Source organism: Haliaeetus albicilla, chromosome 6, assembly GCF_947461875.1.
Source record: "Haliaeetus albicilla chromosome 6, bHalAlb1.1, whole genome shotgun sequence".
NCBI lineage: Eukaryota > Metazoa > Chordata > Aves > Accipitriformes > Accipitridae > Haliaeetus > Haliaeetus albicilla.
The window spans coordinates 44,260,743-44,282,183 of record NC_091488.1 but is presented as its reverse complement, the minus strand read 5'-3'; the positions used below and the strand labels follow the sequence as shown (position 1 = coordinate 44,282,183).

Genomic DNA, 21,441 nt, shown 5'->3' with positions numbered 1-21,441 from the left:
CAAATCCAAAACATAGCCCCATACTAGCTACTATGAAGAAAATTAACTCTATCCCAGCCAAAACCAGCGCAGGGTCGAGCACACCAGGAGAGAGCCATCCAAGGACTGAACCTGTGTTGAGAGCCTTCCCATCCAGCACTGGTGCTGTGCTGGTCTCCCCTGGGTCAAGCAGTCGAATTCCTGGGAACTGAGCATGCTTTGAGGCTGTAAGGTCTGCAGCTGGACCTGCCAGCAGCTGGATTCTTCTCAGCCGGGATAACGCACTGCGAGTGGGATGCAGGTGAAGGATGATGTATCCACTTGCAGCAATTCACCACTGTGGGAGGAAAGCTGGCTTGCCGCTGGAGTGTTTGGCAGAGCAGCAATTTTTCAATAGTTGGTGAGTGTTTACGTTTCCCAAACTCTTGCGGTATTTTCCCTTTCTTCCTCAAAAACACTCTGTCAAGAGGCCAGTTAGTTACCCACAAAAGGGAATGTAAGTTTGTTTTAGTTTTGTGAATGGGCTTCTAAGCAGCTGGCTTTGAAGGAAACCCCTAGAAGTCAGAGCTGGTTTCTGGGTTTTTTTTGTTGGTGGTTTTGTTTGTTTTTTTGGTTTTTTTTTTTCCCCCTCCCCTTCACTCAGGCAGAAGGATCACCCTCCCACGCACCCACATCCCCCCCAGAGGCCAACCCAGCCTCGGGTGAAATGGGTGAGCATGCCCAGGTTTAGCCTCGAGCCCACCCCTCAAATGGAAATACTGCCAGGTGTCCCCTGAAGAGAACATTGGGCATTTTGGGGAGCATCGGTGTCAAACACGAGGGAGTACTAGGTTTAGATGACCATCATTCTCTCAGGCGGCGAGCTGCACGTTAACCTGCCGAAATCTGTTCTCCCCCTCACCTGTGGGGCTCCCGCTCCACGTTAAACTGATTTAATTTCAGCTTTTCAATTAGCAGAGCTGAAACTTCCCCGCTGTGAGAGAGCAGGACGACCGTTTCTGCTGCCAGCTCTTGCCGGGGTTGCGCCCCATGAACCAGAAACCCCCTCGGCAGCATCCCCTCGCACCCTAGCTCCTCTCCGGCAGCCGCAACCCACCGAGACGACCGCGAAGTCTGAAATCCCCTTTTCTAACGGAGACCCGGGAGTTTCCAGAGGAACCCCCGTTCCTCTCAGCGTCGCGCAGACGCCTCCTTCAGCCGAGCCCTGTCAGAGGAGGGCGGCGTCGCCTGAGAGAGGGGGGAGATGACCACGCCTTGGGTTTAGTTTCTGTTTTGGGTCGAGTCGCTCAGAAAGCGGCAACCATGCGGCTGCCGGTTTGGGGGTGCTGGCTCCTGTTCTTCGCGTCCCTGCTGGGTAAGTCAGTCGTGAGGCGGCGGGGTCTCTCCCCTCAGCGGTGTCAAGGGCGGCAGGAGAGCGGCGCGCGGGAGACAAGGGCGGGAAGCGAGCGGGAACGGCGGCGCCGTGAGGCAGCGGGTCACCTCCAACCGTCCCCTCCACAGCCGGGCGGGCTTGGGCCGCCCTGGCGCTGAGGAGAAGGGAAAGCGGCGAGGGCGGCGGTCTGGCTAATCGCCGTTCGTGTTTGGTAGCCGAGGGTGGGTTGCCGCCTGGGGGAACTGCTTTCACTCGCGGCCGTCCCCGCCTGACCGCGGGCGGACCTGGCGTCCCCCCCCACGCCCCCCACGCCGGTGGCTCCCTGCGCGGTGCTGAAGTGGGGCCGTTTGTTTTCTGTCCTTCTGAATGGTAGAAGGCAAACTGCTGCCCCCCCCCCCCCCCCCACATTCCACACGAGAATTTCATAAATATCACCCATCAGTATATTTAGGATCTCCCCCCCGCCCCGCCCCCGCGATGCTTGTACACCTTTTGTCTCACATGTGTGTACATGGCAAGTGGGTGGGGTTGTTCTTATTCTGTGGTTAATTTCCTGACCAAGTAGAGTTAATAATTCTTGTGTTCTGGACAGGAAGCGTTGCTGCAGAAATAGAGCCTTACACTCCTGTCGTTTCCTGAGGTGTTAAGGAATTTAGCTTTTATTGTAAAAAAAAAAATTTGTATTCTTGTCATCCCTGTATATGAAAATGCTGTTTATTTTGTATTCTGTGTTCCTTCTTGCTCAAGGAGAAAGCATCAAAGCTGTTCTCAGTGGTTTTGTTTTGTAGTTTGTTTTGTTTTGTTTTTTTTTTTTAAATAGTTGGGGCTTTTTTTTTTTTTGTAGAAGTAAATTATTACTATTGACTTCTGGTGAAATACTAAACAAAGGCCTTCTTAATCCAAATTCTACCTGTGTGCCTGAGGAGCATAGCCCTCATGTCCATAGCCTTTGCACAGGGCTATGAACTTGAGAAGTACAAACAAACTTGCTCATTTTTTAAATTGAAGGCAGATGTACAAACTTTCTCATTGTCATCAGGAGTAGCTGCTTTTGCTAAATGGGCCAGGCAGCGTGGCTTGCTGAATATAGGCATTCTTATAATTCCTCTAGTTTAAGGAATTTCTCCGTGACTTTGTTGCTTTGGGAGTTTCCTGGGTGTGCCTAAAACAGGACCTATTGCATGCCCTTTTTAAAAAAGAGCAATCTCCTTTTGCTTTTCCTGAAGGCTTTAAGCAGCTGGTTCCTCTACTGAGCGTTCAGAACAGCTCCCTGAGATTTCCTCCCATACTATTCCAGAACTCTTCAGCTTGTTTTGTTTAATTAAGATTGTGAGATCCCGTTCTGCAGCCAAGACTGTAAGAGCATTGGGACCAGGTGTGCGAGAGGTCCAGTGGAGAAGCTAGGACTCTGCATACCTGTGTGAATCAGTCTGCCCCCGTTCAGCCCTAGATGCAGTTTGTCTCATCTGCAGTGCTTTTGCAGGTAGTTCGAAATGAGTGTTAGTAATGCCTAATTAATTGAGTGTACTCTTGTAACTTTTTGTGTGTGTGTGAAGGCACGTTGTTACCTTACGTTACCTAAGTTGGCATGCTGTTGCTACTCTGAGCATCTGAGTCCAGCTGCTGTAGATTTAATCACAAAACAAGATTTCAGGTTCCAAATATGCAGATGAAAAGGAGAGACGATGGTGACTGGGCAACTGGAGAGGCTAATTGTGGCTGCAAATATCATAATATCCTCCTTTAACAAAAAAAATAACTAGCTCTGTTGTCTTTTCCTCTCTATAAAACTTTGATTCTGCAATGGTTGATTAGGGTAGGAGATCAGGAATACAAACTCTTCACTGTTGTTCACTAAACTAAATCAGCAAGGTTTCACACCATCTTTTTGTTTGTATGCTTGCATTGTGGCTATTATGTGTGCAGTTGCTTATGTGTAAATGTTCTTACGTTAAGTTTATCAAGGTAAAAAAAATCTGTCACCTCCATATGAGAAAATCAAGACTCTGAAAGTCAGACTGATCTGCCCAAGTGCAAAAAGTAAATTGGTAGCAGTTTGACTTGGCATGCAAGTTTCTAGCCTTGCAAATGCCTGTTGTAAACACCAAGATACTGTTGGTAGATCCTCATCCGTTGTCAGCCTTCCCTTCTTGAATCCCTGCCTCCCCAGCTTCCCTGCTTTTCTACCCAAATGCAAAGTACTGCACCTATCCCAGTCCCATGTCGCTGAACATCTGGAAATGGGGAGGAGAGAAGCACAGAATAATCCATCCTGAAGACAGGCTCCTTCATTCTCCTGTGGGAACCTGTGACACGCAGAAGCTGTAGTGTAGCTTTGGCATCTTCAGAATCCCCACTCACCACATAGGGATTACTGCTTTTCACAATGTCCTGCCAGGTCAGGTTTTTATCTGATAAAACTTCAGACTTGCAGATACAATGCATAAAGTGTAAAGGGTACATTGAGGCTATGAAGGATTTTGATTTTTAGACCTACCAAGACCATGCCCCTTCAGTCATTGGAAATTTGAGCCAAAAATGTGTTCATTTGGGCGATCCTGGAGATTGTATGTGGGTGGAAAAGAAGTCAATGCAGTATCTGTGGCCCCATTTGTTGAAGGAACCCACAGAGAGATCTTTGCACCCTCCCTGTATGAGGTGAATAAATTGTTGGCTACCGCACCAGCAGGAGGATTGTAGTGCCAACCACACTGGTGGGGATGTTCTGCTGCACTGCAGGTGGCAGCCAAACTTCTAGTGACTTTAGCAGAGTCCCCAAAAGCAGAGGGGCTAAGGGAGGTAAGCCACATAAGTGAACTAGAGCACCTAGAAGCATTCTGTGTCTGTAGTGAGGCTCATCTGAAAGCCAGAGAACTCTTTCAGTGGTCTGAGCATCAACTCATTCTTAAGCAGTATTACTGTCTTCTAGTTCTCGTATATTTTGTTGGGGCTGACAGAAAGATACTTGTTAGCAGCTCTCATGTTTTCTGGCTTCTGAAAGTGACCAACACAGAAACCACATTTACCTTAAATGTGGCTGTTTCTTTCCCATTAGGCAGTTTGACGGGTTTGGGCAGGTTTTTGTTTTAAAACTTGATCTGTTTCTTTCTCTACGCAGAGAAGTACATGGTCCTTTTCATGTTTTTGTTGCTCATGAAAATACCAGGGTTGCTCAATGTTTTTTCCTGTGTCTTTGCACTCCATGAGAGATGTCATGGGAACTACATCACAAGGTGTTGGGTTGAATGGGAGAAAATCTGGACTCCTAACAAATTCAGGTTGCTTGTAGAATGTGGTTAGTTCCATAGGTTGCTAGTAGAAATGTTAAACACAGTTTTAAATGGTATGAATGGAAAAATCAGTTGTCAGCTGTGTGAAGCTGACACCTGATTGTGTTGTCCTGTTACCTTACTCTTGAATCTTCCTGAATAAACAGAGGAAGTGCTGAATTTCTCATAGAGGAGGAAAAAAGAAATGGAAAAAAAAAAAGAAAAGAAAAAAATCCTCTGCCTGCCCACTGCTTAAAAACTCTTGATAAATCTTTGTCTCCAGAGCTGTGGCTGTTATATCATATTAAAAACAAAAAGAAATAAATATTTTTTTTTTTGCCATTGATATTTAACACTACAGGATGAACAGAGAGTGAAAAATGTTACTGATAGTTTCTTGGCTTAATGTGACTGATGGTCTTAGTCCTTAGAAAGCCAGGATCATCTGTGGATTGCATGCACAGACTCCTTTGATCTTGAGAGTTGATAGCGTGGTTAAAGGTGTTTGTCAAGAAAAAAAAAATTGATCATGTATGTGGATTTGTCTTTCTTTTTTTTTTTTAATGGTCCTCCTATCAGTTTACAGCCTCTTGAGACCATATTGGCCGTGTTCAGGGTGGTGTGGCTGTAGGCTACCTGGGTGATACAGGGTTTGTAAGAGACATAGGTTGTAGTTCGGAGTACATTTAAGCTGGTGTGGTCACAGGATGAGAAGAGTTCCTTTCTGTGCCATCCGTTTGTGCTGTTCTTTGAAAACAGAACTACAAAGATGATCTGGCTGGAAAATGAACTCAGTTGAAGGAAAAAAGTTACTGAGACAGATTTCTCAGTCCTCTTGATCATATAGCTACATAAAGACTGTGCTAATACAGCATAGGAAGTGCTATCCAGATGCTGGGAGAAAGTAAGTGGCCAGAGGATTTGAACTGCTTTTTTTTCTGGCAGTTCAGGCTAGGCTTAAATGCAAGTCAGGTCTGTCCCTAAGCAAAGCCCAGAGATCAAAAATAATCTGTATCCTACAAGACACAATGATCCTCTCTAATAGTTCACCATTGCCAAAATGCGGATTCCCAGTTCTCCCCCTCCCTCCTTTGCCTCACGCTGCCATGTGCATTCAGTGGATTTATTTAACTCATTGCGTTAATGGCAATGCAATTTGTCAAAAAACCCTATGGAGTTAATGAATGGTGTTGGCTCGGTCCAGGGAGCATAGCAACAGAGCAGGACCTTGAGACTGCAAAAAGGAGGGCAAAAGCAAGAGGGGAGGGAGAGCGGGGTGCCCCCCCCCCCCCCCCCCCCCCGCCATGAGTGGGCTGAGGTGTTTGCTTAATTGCCCTGAGCTAATCAATTGTCCAGGGCAGGGGGCACAAGATTTTTAGAATAGGAGTTCTCACATTGCAGCTTGCTATTATGTGTGACCTGAAGAAGTGCCTCCTTGGTTATATACTTGACAGGAGAGCTAGCTGAATCTAGGTTGCCTCCAAGTACAGGCAGTAATGCTTTACTATATAAACCTTCTGAAGCTAGAGTTAAGTGATTAGGTTATCCTAAGTTTGTATATGCAGAGCACCTCATGCTGTAAGTACAGAGCATATAAGTATGATTTTATGTGCTCTCTTCCCACCATTGCCCCATGTAGTGCCTCTCACAGCAAAAGAAGGTTTAGAAACCATGGTCCTGCAGTAACCCCTCCTCTGTACGGTGAATTCCCTGGAGTACTGTTCTGTTAGTGGACTTTGACTTTGGCAGAATAGATTTCCCTGCTCTAGAACAGCACGTAAGAAAGATTCTTGTAAGGCAGGGATCAGTCTGTCTTTGCCTCCTAGGGAATGTCTTGCACTACCATAGTCTTTTATAGTAAGACAGGTTAAATCAGTCATCAGAATAACTGTGACTGAATAATTATTAATAAAGTCATAATGCTGCTCAGAGGTAATTTCTGGGGACTGAGGCTCTGGAAGTAGAAGGACTATACAAAGCTAAAATCCTAGGGTTGTAAGGCTTTGTTACTATCCAAGTGATAGGAATGATGGAGGTGAATTCAGGTTTCTGCTAGACGGGTGGTAAGAAGCACCATGACAAACTTATGTGGTATGCTTAGCAGAATTGAAAGCGCTCTACTTAACCACGGGTGATGATGAGAGCTGTGAGTAAGTGAAGTTTGCTAATAATGTTGTATCTAGACTGTTACATCAGAAATTTCCCCTTGCTGTTGATGGAGTGCAACATAACCAAGTATGAGAGGTGTGAGTACAGATTGATCAACGTGTTAGCTACTGTACCACAGTGCTTGAAAGGTAGAGATGCTATGCTAGCTAAAATACTGCTAACTCTGTGAAGCTTTTTCTCTTGCTGCTACCTTTAGCGTGGCCCTGGTGATGCTGTACACATACCTTTATCCTGGTGTATGAACAGGCAGCCTTGCTAGAGATAGAATATTTTTGTTGATGTTTGTTTAGTATGAAATGAATAGACTTACAGAGAACTAACCTAAAGCAATGCTTTGGCAAAAAAAAAAAGCAAGAAAGTGGCACAATAATAAGTGCCCACACATTGATGTTCAGAGAGAGGAGTATCCTTTCCAACTTGGAAATATAGCCCAGTGGATATTTCTAATATGAAGTTTATTTAGAGGCATCTCCTCAGAGTTGCTTTTATATCAAAAGTTTTAAAGCTTAAGAAAATTTGCCAGAGCTGCAGTCAGTATCCATGTTGAGATGTGCACCGCACTGGGCTCAGAGCTTCCATTTTGGATCTTTGAAGAAACAAAGCTGAGCTGCAAAATTTTGGATTGGACAGATTCTGTCCTTAATTTGAAGGCAAAGGCACCAGGGTTTCAGGTGCCTTGTTGTGAACCAGATCCTTCTGGCTCACAGGAGAGTCAGAGGTGGGTAGACATCTGGAAGCAAGTTGTAAAGCCCAACCCAGTCACTTGCTCACTCCCCCTCAGCAGGCTGGGGTAGAGAATCAGGAGGGTAAAACCAAGAAAAACTCATGGGTCGAGATAAAGACAATTTAGTAAATGAAGGGGGGGGGAAACAAAGCTGGAGGGGAACCAAGTGGTGCAAAGGCAATCACTCGCTCCTTCCCACCAGCGGACTTCTTTGAGCAATGGCTACTTTGGAAAAACTCTCTCCTCCCGCCTCATTTTTATTCCTGAGCGTGACACATGGTAAGGAATATCTCTTTGGTCAGTTGGGGCCAGCTGTCATTGCTGTGTCTACTTCCAACCTCTTGCCCATCCTCGGCCTACTCCTAGGATTGGGCAGAGTGAGACAGAGAGAAGGTCTTGATGCTGTGCAAGCAAGGTTCAGCAATAGCTAAGACATTGATGTGTTACCAACGCTGTTTGGTCAGATCTAAAACACAGCACCATATGGGCTGCTGTGAAGAAAATTAACTCCATCCCAAGCAGACCTAGTACACAAGTGCATGGTAGCGGTGACCATGGCAAGTAGTAGGAAGAATAAGACTGGGCAAGTGATCGGAGGACAAGGGGAGTGGAAGAGGCTTGGGCAGGAGAGGGAGCAGGGTGGAGGGAGCTAGAGAGATCTGTGAGGTTCAGCAAATGGAAGAGATGTAAGTGGGAACAGGGCCCAAGAACTGAAAATTCTGGCTATTGTAAAAAAACCCAAAAAACCAACCAACAAAAAAACTCCCCAAAACCCCAACTTTGGAACTAAACTTACAAAAGTTGTTGGAGATTTGCACCTTCCTGTCCATTCTGGTGTCAAAGTCAGCCAGTGTCTGACCCTGGTGGTAGCTTTATTCCTGCAGAGCTGAAGTTTTGGTCCTCTGTTTTCCCCATATCTCAACTTCTTTCCCTGCAAGTATCCAGGATTGCCTAGTCCTTGTCATAGCCAAGCTTTTCTGCATCTTGCTTGTACCTAAGCTCTGCTAGGATCTACCGAGTCCTTCTGAGTCACATACCGAGGCTCTGATAACCTTACCATAGGCTTCCCTGAGCTGTGCAGTGGAACGTGCTCTTTCTTCCTCCTTTTTCAGGCTGTGCCAGTGCCTGCAAGGGAATTGCAATGCAGCTGGGTCCAAGAGGGTCTGGTCTGGTCAGGACACAAGTGAGAAGTTTTTAGGCTCTCCTTCAGTTGACTGTGCATTTTATCTCTTTAACGCAGGAAAGTGTCTTGAACACGTGGTTTGACTAGTCAATTACTGGAGAAAAGGGAGGCAGCATCTCCACCTCTGACAGCATTTTGGAAGGCTTTACCTCTGCTGCAGGAAGGCGTAGGGCTGTGAACCCAGAGTGGAGAGAGGCAAGCGCCCTCAGTGAAGTGGGTAAATACGAGCGGTTGGATGTAAGACGCAGCTCGATCGTCATCGTTTCCTGGTAGCTATTTTAGGAAGCCTGCTCCAGGACACGGGGTGGTCACTGCGCTCTGAGCAGGGCCTGTGCTGCTGGCCAAAAGGACGGTCTTACTCATGTACTTCCCAGATTCACTTGTTTCCACTCCGTTGCATGCACAAACATGATGTTCCCACAGCGAGTCGCACCTGGGAATTACAGTCCTTCTGGGGTGTGTTGGAGGTTGGTTTTTTTTGGAGTAGGGGTGTGTGTCAACTTGAATTCCAGCAGATTGTACTCTCTGTGTGACTATTACATTGGGGGAACAGGCAGACAAAAACAAAGGAGAGGGAGGAATGGGTAGGTCTTCCCCACCTTTCCGGTCAGCAGCATAGTTTTAAAATGACTGGGTAACCTTTGCATGGGGATGCTGCCAGTTTTTAGGCCCATGCTGACGGATATAACTGAAGATATGGATTTTGTGGTGGGGAGGGACCCACCCTTGTCGGTGGGTGCCACCCTTAGTTTCCTGTCTTTGCTGATGTGTAGAGCTCTGTAGATGCAGGCAGCCCTGTATTGTCCAGGAGTAGCAACACATACCTCTGTGAACTTGCCACAGCATGCAAGTGAAAAACTCCACTTTCGATGTTACATGTAAGATTTGCAGTTATTCTTGCACGAATCTGATTTTTCTCTTGCAACAGCCTGGGATGCTGCTACAGCTTACTGTCACCTGTGTTGTCTCTTTCCTGGCTGTAGCTTTTGCCCGTGCTTTTATACCACGGATCTAAGTGCTTTTTTACTGGAGTTTGGGAGGTGGGTCGTGTTTGTGGCCTGTGGGGGAATTAGGCAGACTATGGGTAAATATTCTGATAGTCCTTCTGGACTGAACATTTATTTCAGTGTTCTCTGGAACTGGTGGTTCTAAGGGTTAGGAGGGAATGTAACTCTCTGCTGCTTACAGTTGCTGGGGGAATTCACAATTTAAAAAAAAAAAAAGGGGTAGTAGGGAAGTTACAAAAAATAGAACAAAAATCCACTATTTAGAAAGCCCAACTCCTGAGGCAGACAGTTTCTTGCTATAAGCCAATCAGTAAGGACTTTTCCACCCAGCTTCAGCAGGTGGAACATTAAAGTCTTAATGGTAATATGGGAGCCTAACTACTGCTTGTGTAGACCTAATATATGCATATATACATTTCAGATAGGTACCTGAGACCAAAAAAGATGATAGTGATAGCATTAAAAATAAAAAGGGAATTAGCTTACAGAAGTTCTCCGGAATAACTAAGCCTTACACCAGCTCCAAGAAAAGTAGTGAAGAAAATAAAATCAGGTAGACAAATGTAGTAATGAAGCATTTATTGCTCATAAATGGAATATTAGATTCCACTTAGTCTGAACAGAATACATGGATACCTTTAGCTTGTTTAAATGCTTAAAGAGTCAGAATTATTCAGGTGAATATCAAAACTCGAGTATAGTACACTATGTTGTATGGGTGCCCTGTTACTCTGAGTGAAGGGCTGTTGCCTTGTCTCACATTGGCTGCAGTCCAAGCTCTGCATTCAGAGACATCATTCGGTTAGCATGGAGTTCCAGGTTATGTGCATTAGCCGACTCGTTGTCAAACATGAGAAAATCTGAAATGTTTTAATGTACTGCAAACTGCGCTAAGGTTTGTGGCTTGCTGTTTGCTGCAGGCCAAATCTGTGCACTCATGCTGTTGTAGTGGTTCAGATGATGCGTGGTAGGAAAAACACTTGACTGTGGCTCTGAGTCCTGGGCAGGATGAGAAGTCTGTGTAGGCGAAGGTATCTGGCTGCTGGAGAAGTGGGAACAGAAGATGTAGATGAGATGAGGTGGTGGGTTTGTAGGAGAGGCTTTGCTTGCACAATGTTAGCTTCTCTTTATCAGTAACACTTTCATTATGTGATTTGTTTGGAAGGATAGAACACAAAGACATGGCGTAAGAAAGAATTTGGAGTGGGTTGAAGGACATACAGGAGCAGGTAGTCTGACAGCTTCTGTAGAAGCTACTGGAGGCCTTAGCACAGCACTACTTTGTTGTGTGAACTTATATTGGAATAATAGGGTACAATAAGGAGAGAGGGAGAAAGCAGAGAAATATCACTCTTATTTCTAGCCTTCCAAAAAGAGTGTATGAGAAAGTGTTTGGTTGTTACTTCTCCCTCTTTGCTCACAGCAGAGAAGTTAACTGGTGTGGAATGGGAAATCGGTGTATAAAATGAAGTAGAAAAGAGGGGGAGGAGTTCCCTGGAAATTTAGAAAATGTATGATGACACATGCTTTCTTTAGAAGCTCCAAGATATGTGGTGGAGATTTTGTGCAACGTTTCTGTGTGACATATAATTTTTTCTTGTGGTCTCCAAATATATTGGAGCTCCTGGGTTCTTCTCTTTTCTGGAAACCATTAATTGAGATGGGTAGAAAGAGATGCTCATACTGGAGCATGTTTAAATGAGTCTGAACAGGATAGGAGACAAAAAAAGGTGGGTGGGTTGTGTTGAAAAGATGTGGGAGTGGTAGCTGAGCCCTTTTTACCCCGTTTGCTCGTCCAGTTCCTGTGCCTGGAGAAGGTCACAGGATAAGTGCAGACAACAAGAAGTGGAAACTGTAATGGCATGAGAAGAGTACTTTCATGGGTAAATCGCAAACAAATTGGATAGTCCATGAGAAGTAAGGCATGGAGACCTTCTGTGTGTGCAGTTCTGTACCCAAGCACACAAAATTGTGTTTCCCATGGCTTGCCTTTAGCGTCCTGTCTGAGAAAGTCTTTGTTTCTATGGTGTGGCACCAGGCAGAAGAGCAGGACACTTAGTATGTTGGCAAGCATTGTTCTTTGCCGATGGGGAACCTAATCTTCTTAATGACTGGCCTTGCTGACCTCCTGACTGCTTTCATGTGTAAAGGAGATAGGATGTAGAGCAAGATGGGTTATAGTTTGTTGTCTGGGCTCATACACAGTGAAGGGAAGTGACTTTGTTTTGATGTGATAAAGCTGTAGTGTCTGCATTGATTTATGAACAGTAGTAAGTTTTCACACGATGATGACATGAGAAGCAAGGGAGACACAGAATGATATAGAGTGGTAGATTCTTGACTTGATGCCATTTAGGAATCAAAAAAAAAAAAAAAAAAAAAATCAAACCCAAAATAAGCCCAAAATGGTAGCTGTCACTTGGGAGCAGTTGGCTTGAGGAGGCTTTTGAAATATTTCTCTTTCACAGTGCACAGTTACTGTTTAAAGGGAAGTTTTCCATGGTGCATATTGGAAATCTTGCCTTAATATGAGACCTTATTTATATCTTAATCATGCCCTTCCTTCAACTTAGTAGTAAAAAGTTACTGGCTACCATGGAGCGGAATCAAGTCCTTAATGCAAGCGTAACTTGAACTCAGTATTGGCATGTTTTTGTTGGTGTCTACATACATGTCTTCCATGGCAGTAGGCTTGTGGGTTTTTTTTGTTTCGTTGGTTGGTTTTTTTTGAGCCTTTCAGATACTCAGAAGTAGGAGGTGATTGCTGAAGACTGAAGCAGGGACACAGAGATGCTAATGGTTTACAGTATCCCATCCTCACAGCAGAATTTGGTCTCACCTTAGATCAGTGGATTTTTTTTTTTGCACATACAGCTGTTTTTAATAAAAACTAGGCAGAATCTCTCATCCCTCTTCTTTTTTTGTTATTGTTTGTTTGTATTGAATGTTTCATCCTTTTTTAGTAGAATATGATTGATTCAAAACTGATAGCAGTTAAGGTTTCTGGACAGCTCCCATTTCTGGCTTGCAGCTCTGCTAGATCTCAGAGGTTGGGATGCTATTTCACGTACATTGGTTGTGAAATAAACTTGCTTAAGTGATGTTTCCAAAGGAAATCCCTAGTATCCCCGTGATTTCAGAGCAGGTGCTTTGAACCAAGTAGCAGTTTTGTGTCAGAAATGTGCTTCTTACCAACTCCGTGAATATTCGTGCTGGAAAAATTGCAATTTATTCGCTCAGCAGGAGCTTCAGTCTGGGCATTCTGCAACAAGATGCTGAGATAGATTTTGCTGGTGGTAACAATTCTTCATTGCATCTTTTTCACCAGACCATGGGCAGGAGGCCTAATTCAAGTGAACAGGGGAAGTACTGAAGATAGAGGAGCTTAGGATAGGGAAGAAGATCAGGACAATGATTCTACCCGGGACCAGAATGGGGAAATTGGATCCCCTTGTGGCGCTTGTCACAATGTAGTGCAGACAGGCTGGGTTTGGGCAATTCTTAACTGATACATGCCTTACTTTGCAACATTGTGATGTGCTTCTAACCTAAATTTGAATGTATCTGATAGTGCATACAGCATTAGTCAAGCAATAGTTTATAAAACAATTGTTAAAGTAACTTTTTTCTTTTTTTCCCCTGTAGCACACATCTGCTGTGAGGACGTGTTTGGCATCTTGGGAGAAAATTTTACTTTTCCAGTAAAAATAGACCAAAACATAGAGGAAATTATTTGGACAAAAAACAAGGATAGAGTGGCTGAATGGGAAGGGCAAACCAACCCCATATATTTTACTTCTCTCCGGAACAGAAGCTTGCTTAACAAGGAGAATGGGCACTTGACTATATTTAACTTGGAAAACAATGATGCTGGCACATATGTGTTAGACTGCTTGACTTCTGGGGAAAAAACTTATGTCTTAACCTTCATACTTGCTGTGTTAGGTAAGTAGTGGAAGAACTGCATAAAGAATTTGCACCACTTTATTCACTTTAAGAAGTCTAGAAGGGGGTTTGTTTATTTGTCAGGGAGGCAAACAAAAACAGAGGGGCGCTGTTCTTTGGGTCTGTTGTTAAGTTGCTTAGGCACTTTAAATAAATTTTCAAAGGTGACATCTAATTTGTGTGCCCATCATTACCCACCTTGGAATGGCTTCTAGAATGTGTGTAGATGGCACACTGTGTACTTTCAGGTAGATAACCAAACTCTTTGAGCAAGCTGACCAAGTTATCCTAGGCAGTATGTATCTACTAAAGATGCTCCTGCAGGCATATTATACATGCTTGAATATCTGTGGCATCATTCTGTGCAGATCTATGCAGCTTCACTAGTAGTCTTTGGGAAATATATTTGACCAGTGTGTATATTAGTCCTATTGACAATGAACTATGAGGCAGTGAAGAACCACAAACTGGGCCACTTTTAGAAGTACATTTCTTTCTCTCGCACATGCACACGTGCACACCTTACACATACACTTCTACCTCTACACTCTCCTGCTGCTCTTGTTGCTCCAGCCCTTGTCCTGTGCTAAAATTCAAGGCATGTGTAATCAAAGTAATACAGAATGTTTTCTCTCCTTTTAGCTCCTCCATCAGAACCTGAAATAAGTTGCAACGTCAGTGGTAATGACATGGCGTTAAAATGTACAGCAGATTTCCCAAAGCCTCTGAATTACTCTTGGAAGTTCAGTAGCTTACCATTCACTCATCAGACCCAGGAAATTGTCATCCCTAAGAAGAATGTTCCTGCTTCTGAGAAAGCTGCATGTTTCATTAAAGTCTCTCAAACGGAAAAGAGCTCTGAAATCTCTTTGACTCGATGCTTTCCAGATAAAAAAGGTAATGAATGGGTCAGGTTGTTTATGCAAGTCTGAGAGGCTAGGCTGGGAAGCAGCATGGACTTTGTCTGTAAGGTTTCTACTGACTTGTCAAGAAGTTGAATTTGAAGAGTAAAAAGCATCAGAAGTCATTTGTCTGCTAAAAGTGTGTTTAAGGTTGCTGAAAGGTGTGAGTTTGACAGTTTGACGCCCCTGGAAAGATACTTTTTGCAGGGATCTCACCAGGATAAAGCCTTCTGCTGTGACTTGAAATGAGTAATAATAAAGAAGGAGACACACTTAGAAGATCTCTTCTGAACCTTTTGGCGTTGTGTAATTAATACTAATGTTAAGCTGTTTGTACTACTTTCCAGGAACTGGAATGAAACTACTCAGTCACTTTGAGTGAGTCATCTAGCAGTCATTAGATGAAATAATTTCTCACCTAGCATGTGCATCAGTCAATGAGCATATGTCTTTTCCTCCTTCACAGGCAGATATAAAAAGGAGAAAAGAGAGTTTTCCCCACTGTTGCTTATTGCTTTGGGACAGCCTCAGCTGAGCTTCAGGCTTGCTTGCTTTTTTTTTTTTTTTAACATAGCATGAGAACTTGTTTGGAACCATCTGGTTTGTAGGATGTGTAAGGCAGTCCCTAACTGACAAAATTTCCCACTTCTCTGCAAAAGTGATTTTCATGGTTTACCAGTATAGAATTCTTCCTCCTTCATTGCAATTATGTGTTAGAGACTTGTTAGAAATGAGGCATGTGGTGGGTTGACCTTGGCTGGCTGCCAGGTGCTGACCAAAGCCGCTCTATCACTCCTCCTCCTCAATGGGACAGGGGGGAGAAAATACAACAAAAGCCTCGTGGGTCGAGGTAAGGACAGGGAGATCACTCGGCACTTACCGTCACAGGCAAAACAGGCTTGACTTGACTTGGGGAACATTAATTTAATTTATTGTCAGTTAAAATCAGAGTAGGATAATGAGAAACAAGAACAAATATAAAACACCTTCCCCCTGCACTTCCTTTCTTCCCAGGCTCAAATAAATTCACTCCTGATTTCTCTAACCTCCTCCCCCCTAGCAGTGCAAGGGGATGGGGATTGGAGGTTGCGGTCAGTTCATTATGGACTATCTCTGCTGCTCCTTCTTCTTCATACTCTTCCCCTGCTCCAGTGTGGGGTCCCACCCATGGGAGACAGTCCTCTGTGAAATTCTCCAACATGGCTCCTTCCCATGGGCTGCGATTCTTCACGAACTGTTCCAGTGTGGGTCTCTTCCATGGGGTGCAGTCCTTCAGGAATGGACTGCTCCAGCCTGGGTCCCCCATGGAGTTGCAGGTTTTGCCAGCAAACCTGCTCCAGCATGGGCTCCTCTCTCCACGAGGTCACAGGTCCTGCCAGGACCCTGCTCCAGCATGGGCTTTCCACAGGGTCACAGCCTCCTTCGGGCATCCACCTGCTCCGGCATGGGGTCCTCCTCCATGGACTGCAGGCGGAGATCTGCTCCACTGAGGGCCTCCCTGGGCTGCAGGAGGACAGCCTGCATCACCATGGTCTTCACTATGGGCTGCAGGAGAATCTTTGCTTTGGCACCTTGAGCGCCTCCTCCCCCTCCTTCACTGACCTTGGTGTCTGCAGAGTTATTTTTCTCGCATATTCTCACTCCTCTCTCCCAGCTGCTGTTATGCAGTGTTTTTTACCCTTTCTTAAATATGTTATTGCAGAGGCGCTACCAGTGTCACTGATGGGCTCAGCTTTGGTGACCAGTGGGTCTGTCTTGGAGCTGGCTGGAACTAGCCCCATCCAACATGGGGGCAGCTTCTGGCATCTTCTCATCGAAGCCACCCCTGCAGCCCCCTTGCTACCACAACCTTGCCATGCACACCCAATACAAGACATTTGCTGAAATTTCATTTGGCTGAGATCTGGCTCGGCCTTACATAGGCCAAAAAATGGAAGAGCCATTGCTTTTCAAGTGGTGATGTGCCTTTGCTGAACTAAGGTACTTACCACGTAACTTTCCTGGAGCTGGCTTAGGGTTTTGCTAGTAACTGACTCTGGTGCATTAATTTCTTGAGGTTACTTTTTTAAAAATGGATAGCTATAAAACATACTCAAGGTTGTATTTCTACTGAAGTAGTCTATCACACAGTTGCTTTTTCACTAACCAATCATTATTTACTTTATTTTTTTTAAAGGGGACAGCTATGTCAAAAGAAACAGAGGTGGTCTTATTGCAGCTTTTACTCTCTTAATTCCAGTTGTAGGAGTACTAGGATTCCTATACAGAAGAGGTATGTATACCATTACCTAATTGAGCTTGATATGCTTCAAGATTATGCTGATCTAAGGTTCTGTAGCATGTATGAAAGTTTCTGATCTACTACTTGTGAATACAGTAGTAGAAACAAGTACCACTTAGGCAAAGGCTAATAGAATTGAAGGAACTTTCTTGCACTTGGACACTGGGCTCTGTGTACTGGGAAACACTGTAGTTTGTATTTGCATGTTTCTCCCTGAGACTGTTTCATTTACTGTGTGTATCTATGGCTTCTCCCATTCCTACCTGAGAGTGCTTTCACTGCCTTTTTTGAGAGCATCATGAAGATGCTGTCAAGGTCAGATTTCTTGTTGGGACAGGCTCTTACCAGGGTTGTCAAATACCCGAGTCTAATCTGAGAACTCAGTGTGCTCAACTGATAGGTAGGGACTTCTGTGCCTCCTGTCAGCCTGTATTGCCATCATTTTGGAGTTCTAGATTTGTTTCTTGGTTCATCCCTACACTGAATTCGAGTATCTTTTTTTTGTAAATCTGACAGCTTATTCAGAAATGGCAATTGTAGGCTGTCATTGTGTATCTTTTGCTGCCACCTTTTTAGGTTAATATGTCAGATTGTTTGAGAGAGTCCCAACCAGGAATACGTTGCCTCATCCTAAGAGTGCTCTATGTGGAAAATTTCTGTTGGTTTCCAGGTGGGGTCAATAGTTGGGGGTGGCTGCAGGGTGAAGAGCATGGGATGCACCTCCTGTCTGGGAAGGACTGATTGATGGTATTCTGGAGGGAGGCTCTGATCAGACCATACATAGATGTATATTGCATGTGGACCTTTCCTGATCATTTTCCATTTAGTTTCTGTTGGCATGGAATCATAAAATAAACTAGGTGGGAAGGAATCTCTGGAGGTTTCATTCAACTTGCTGCTCAAAGCAGGACCGACTTTAAAGCTAGATCAGGTTGCTCAGAGCCTTGTCCAGTCAAACTTTGAATAACTCTAAGGATGGAAATTCCTCAGCTTCTTTCAGCATGTGTTCAAGTGCTGAATGACCCTTGTGGGGAAGGATATTTTCCTTATTTCTCTTAGAGTTTTGCCTTTTGCAACTTGCAGCCATTGCCTCCTGTCTTTTTGTTCTGTACTTCTGAGAGGAGTTCCCTTTTCTTTCTGTGTAAATTAGTTGTAGACTGCAATTAGCCATTCCCCTAGCCTTCTTTTTCTTCAGGTTGAACAAACCCAATTCTCTCAGCACCTCCTTGCATGTCTCCTGCCCTCTAAACATCTTGGCGGACACTTGCTGGAGTAGCTTCAGAATGTCAGTGTTTTTTCATGAACTGGGAGCCTAAAACTAGACGCAGTACTCCACATGTGGTGTCACAAATACTGAATAAAGGGGAAGAATTATTTCTGTCGATGGGCTGACTACGCTTCTTTAAGTCAAGTATTCAGTTGCATGTCCTCAGTTAATTTTTTCTAATTTGGGGGGGATGGTGTGTGTGCGGAATGGATGGAGGCTATCAACTAGTTTCCAAAAGCACAAAACTTTATTTCTGAGTAATTTCTCCAGGTATTCCATTTGTTTTGGTGCAGGTAGACTTAAACTTGGAACAGGAAGAGCTACTCTGAAGAACAGTCTGCTGCATGGCTCAGGTAAGAAAGCTAGAATGTCACAACATATGGAATTCAGACTATTGCTTTAATTTGGTCTAGGCTTCTAAATTTTTTACTCTGTAGCAGTATAGTCTTTCATTTGAGAGGTGAAGGAGTAAGTTTTGTTTCAGGCCTTAGTTATTTTACAGAGTGTAGTTATTTTTTCCACATCATTGCAGGCCTGTCTTCTCCTTGTAACTGTCAAGATGAGGGAAGGAGACAGTCAGTGGAGGAACTTCTCACCTCTCCATTAGTTACCAGTCTGCTTCCCACCCATTATTTCTTTACGTGATGCCCTTCTGCAGGCAGTACAGATTCTCAGCGTTGTCTGCATTCCTGTCGTCCTGTCCAGATCTGCACTTGTGCTTCTGCTATCCATTCTAATCCTGCATTGTTTTCCTCGGGTGTGGGTTTTTGTTTTTTGTTTTTAGTTTTGGGTTTTTTTGTTTGTTTGTTTTACTTCTTTAATTTCCAGCAAGATTGTTCAATTCTCTGGCTTCTGGGTCTGTGTGTTGGGGTCTGGGAATCACTCTATACAGTGAGCAGCTAAGGAAGGGGACAACTCCTTTAGTCTGTGCTCCTTTCACAAGGGTGAATGAGGCTAACGTGTTTCAGCTTTAACATGTATGCATCTTGTTGCCAGGACCACTGTGGTCTGTTCTTACAAACCAAACTAAATCAGCCCCTAGGCAGTCAAGCAGATTAGGGAGAACAAGGGAAGACTCTTAAAAACTACTTTATTGTGAAGGTCACCAGACCAAATACTGTTTTGGTGGGGAATGGCCAAAGCTCCCGCCATCAGATACGAGCTCAGTGCCCTGTTGGAATGTTCTGGTGTTGAACTAATGTGGCTCCATGCGGGATACTCAGTCTGGTATCTTAGATGACCTGCTGGAGTTAGCATAAAGCTGGAGCAGGATGTTTCTTGAATTGCAAACCACTATGTCACCCTTGCAGAGACTTTCTGTATGTTTAATTCAATTTCTTAAGTTCTTTAATTTCTGAAGTTTCTTAATGTTTTTATGGGTTTGGAGGTTATAAAACATGGTCCTTGGTTATAGGCCTGGAAGAGATGCCACAGGTAGGGAGACAGTCCTGTGAAAGCAAGGTTTGGGGTTTTTTTCTCCCTTTCTACCCCCCATGCCCCAGCATATCAAAGCCTTACAAGATTTTTAGCCCAACTTTGGATAAAGAACTTCATTTTTCTTCTGATATTTTCATACATTTGTTAAAGCTGTAGTTCTAGCCCATGGTTCAGAGATTGCTGAATTCCAGAGACTACGGATGGATTTGAAGGTGAAAAAAGGAGAAGGATGGGAAGAAAATAAAAGGAACAAAAACCTCCTCCTTTTGGTACTGCACTTAAATTTACTTTAGAATGGCCCACGTTTCTATTAGAGTTTCTTAAAGGTCTGCAAAGAGAAGGGGTTTAAAGTCACAGTGTTAGTGCAACACATAGGTGAAATAAAAAAAGGAGATGTGGATTCTCTTCTCAGCTGTCTCTGGCTTTTTACGGCAAATCTCTGCAGCTTTATCTCCTTAAGTAAACCCACTTCAGAAATATTTTGTAAAGCTGTAAGCATAAGTATACATAATGTTGGTTATGGTCTGGGACCTTAAGTGGTTGCTGGAGGGAAGTTGAAGTTGAAATTAATTGTAAGTTCTTCAATAAAGTGTCATAACATACTAGTTATCAGGAGTATCTGCTAAAAGTGTTGTAATTAAACTGTCACTTTAAGGCTGAGTTGCATGTTTTGCAGACTATTGTGCTACCTCCATACACATTTCTAAAAAGAATTTCTGTTTGCTTGCAGCTACATCTTCACAAGCTGTTGATTGTGAGAATGGAAAGTCTGAAGCAGGTAACAAGCAAGATGGTGCCCTAAAACAGGGGAACATGAAGGGAGGAATTAATTTTGCCCATGGCCTTTCGCAGTCCAAAACTTATTAGCATGTTCTCAGTGCAGAGTTTACCATTCCCCTGTTGGTATAGAAAGACCTATTGCCTTAGGAACAGTAAATGTTGATGGGTAGATCACTAGATGAGAAGTCAAAAAGACCTGGATCCCTCTGTTTGTTGAACAGTACGTAACAATTGCAGAGGAGAAGGTGTGCTGCTGAGCTCTGGACAGCACAGAGCAATGACATATGCTGGTGTGGGGAAGAAGCGATGGAATGTGCTCCTGAGGGACTGTAGCTCTTCTCTGATCTCTTTTCAGATGAAGAATTGAACAAGGAGAACAGTGCCCTGAAAGACAAGCAGACAGTTAACAGGGGTGTAAATCAGGAAGGTAAGTGCCTGTTCTGTGGAGCAGTCAGTGCTAATGACCCAGTGGGAAAACTGGCCAGGATCCCTTGGAGTTGAAGACTCAGAGCAACTTCTGTGTAATGCTTCTCAGTGGAGGTATTGGGGGGGGATTGTGCCATGAATCCTGAACACCTGTTCTCTGTGCAGGAGTTTCAGGAGCAAAGTAAACCAGCTTTCAGGCTGTAGTTAACGGTAGAGCAAGTCTTGTGGTTTTACTACCCTTGGAACTAACCCCAACAGAGCATACGGACTTGAAGGATGTGTGTTTTGGAGATCATTTGGTTTAAAAAAAAAAAAATTAAAAAAAATTTCCCAGTTAGAGTGAGATGAGAATACTAGTCAAGTAGGAGTCCCTGCTGAAGTGCTGGCTTCTGGTCTTCTGGTTAATGCTGCCTGTTGGGAGATCTCTGCAAGGGGGCCTCCAGTCCCCCAGTGTGTTTACATGAAGCACTTAAGTGAGGAGGAAGAGTTGATGTGACCAAGAGGAAGCTTTGCCAAGAGGAAGCATGGTTTGGAGAGATTGCTGCTCTGTGAAATGGAGTCAGGCTGTCCTTCATTGTCTCTGGTGGAAGATGGTACTTTTTGTGCATGTGTGTCTGTCTTAAATCTCCCTGACATCTGCTGGAAAGGCAATGTAACAATTCAAGCAGTCAGGAAGATTTCTGGGCAGTGTTAGGGACAA

The 21,441-nt window shown here is 44.1% G+C and overlaps 1 protein-coding gene across 3 annotated transcripts in view; it reads left to right on the top strand.

Moving 5' to 3' along the window:
- The first annotated feature begins 1,193 nt into the window (after window positions 1-1,193).
- Window positions 1,194-21,441, top strand: part of CD58 (CD58 molecule) — a 34,607-nt gene continuing 14,359 nt past the window's right edge. For all 3 annotated transcript variants that reach the window (XM_069785840.1, XM_069785839.1, XM_069785838.1), the window contains exons 1-7: window positions 1,194-1,333; window positions 13,349-13,648; window positions 14,291-14,545; window positions 16,727-16,822; window positions 18,392-18,451; window positions 20,266-20,313; window positions 20,671-20,742. In XM_069785840.1, the coding sequence (XP_069641941.1) occupies window positions 1,282-1,333; window positions 13,349-13,648; window positions 14,291-14,545; window positions 16,727-16,822; window positions 18,392-18,451; window positions 20,266-20,313; window positions 20,671-20,742 (883 nt within the window). In that variant the 5' untranslated portion in view covers window positions 1,194-1,281. The remainder of the gene's footprint in view (window positions 1,334-13,348; window positions 13,649-14,290; window positions 14,546-16,726; window positions 16,823-18,391; window positions 18,452-20,265; window positions 20,314-20,670; window positions 20,743-21,441) is intronic.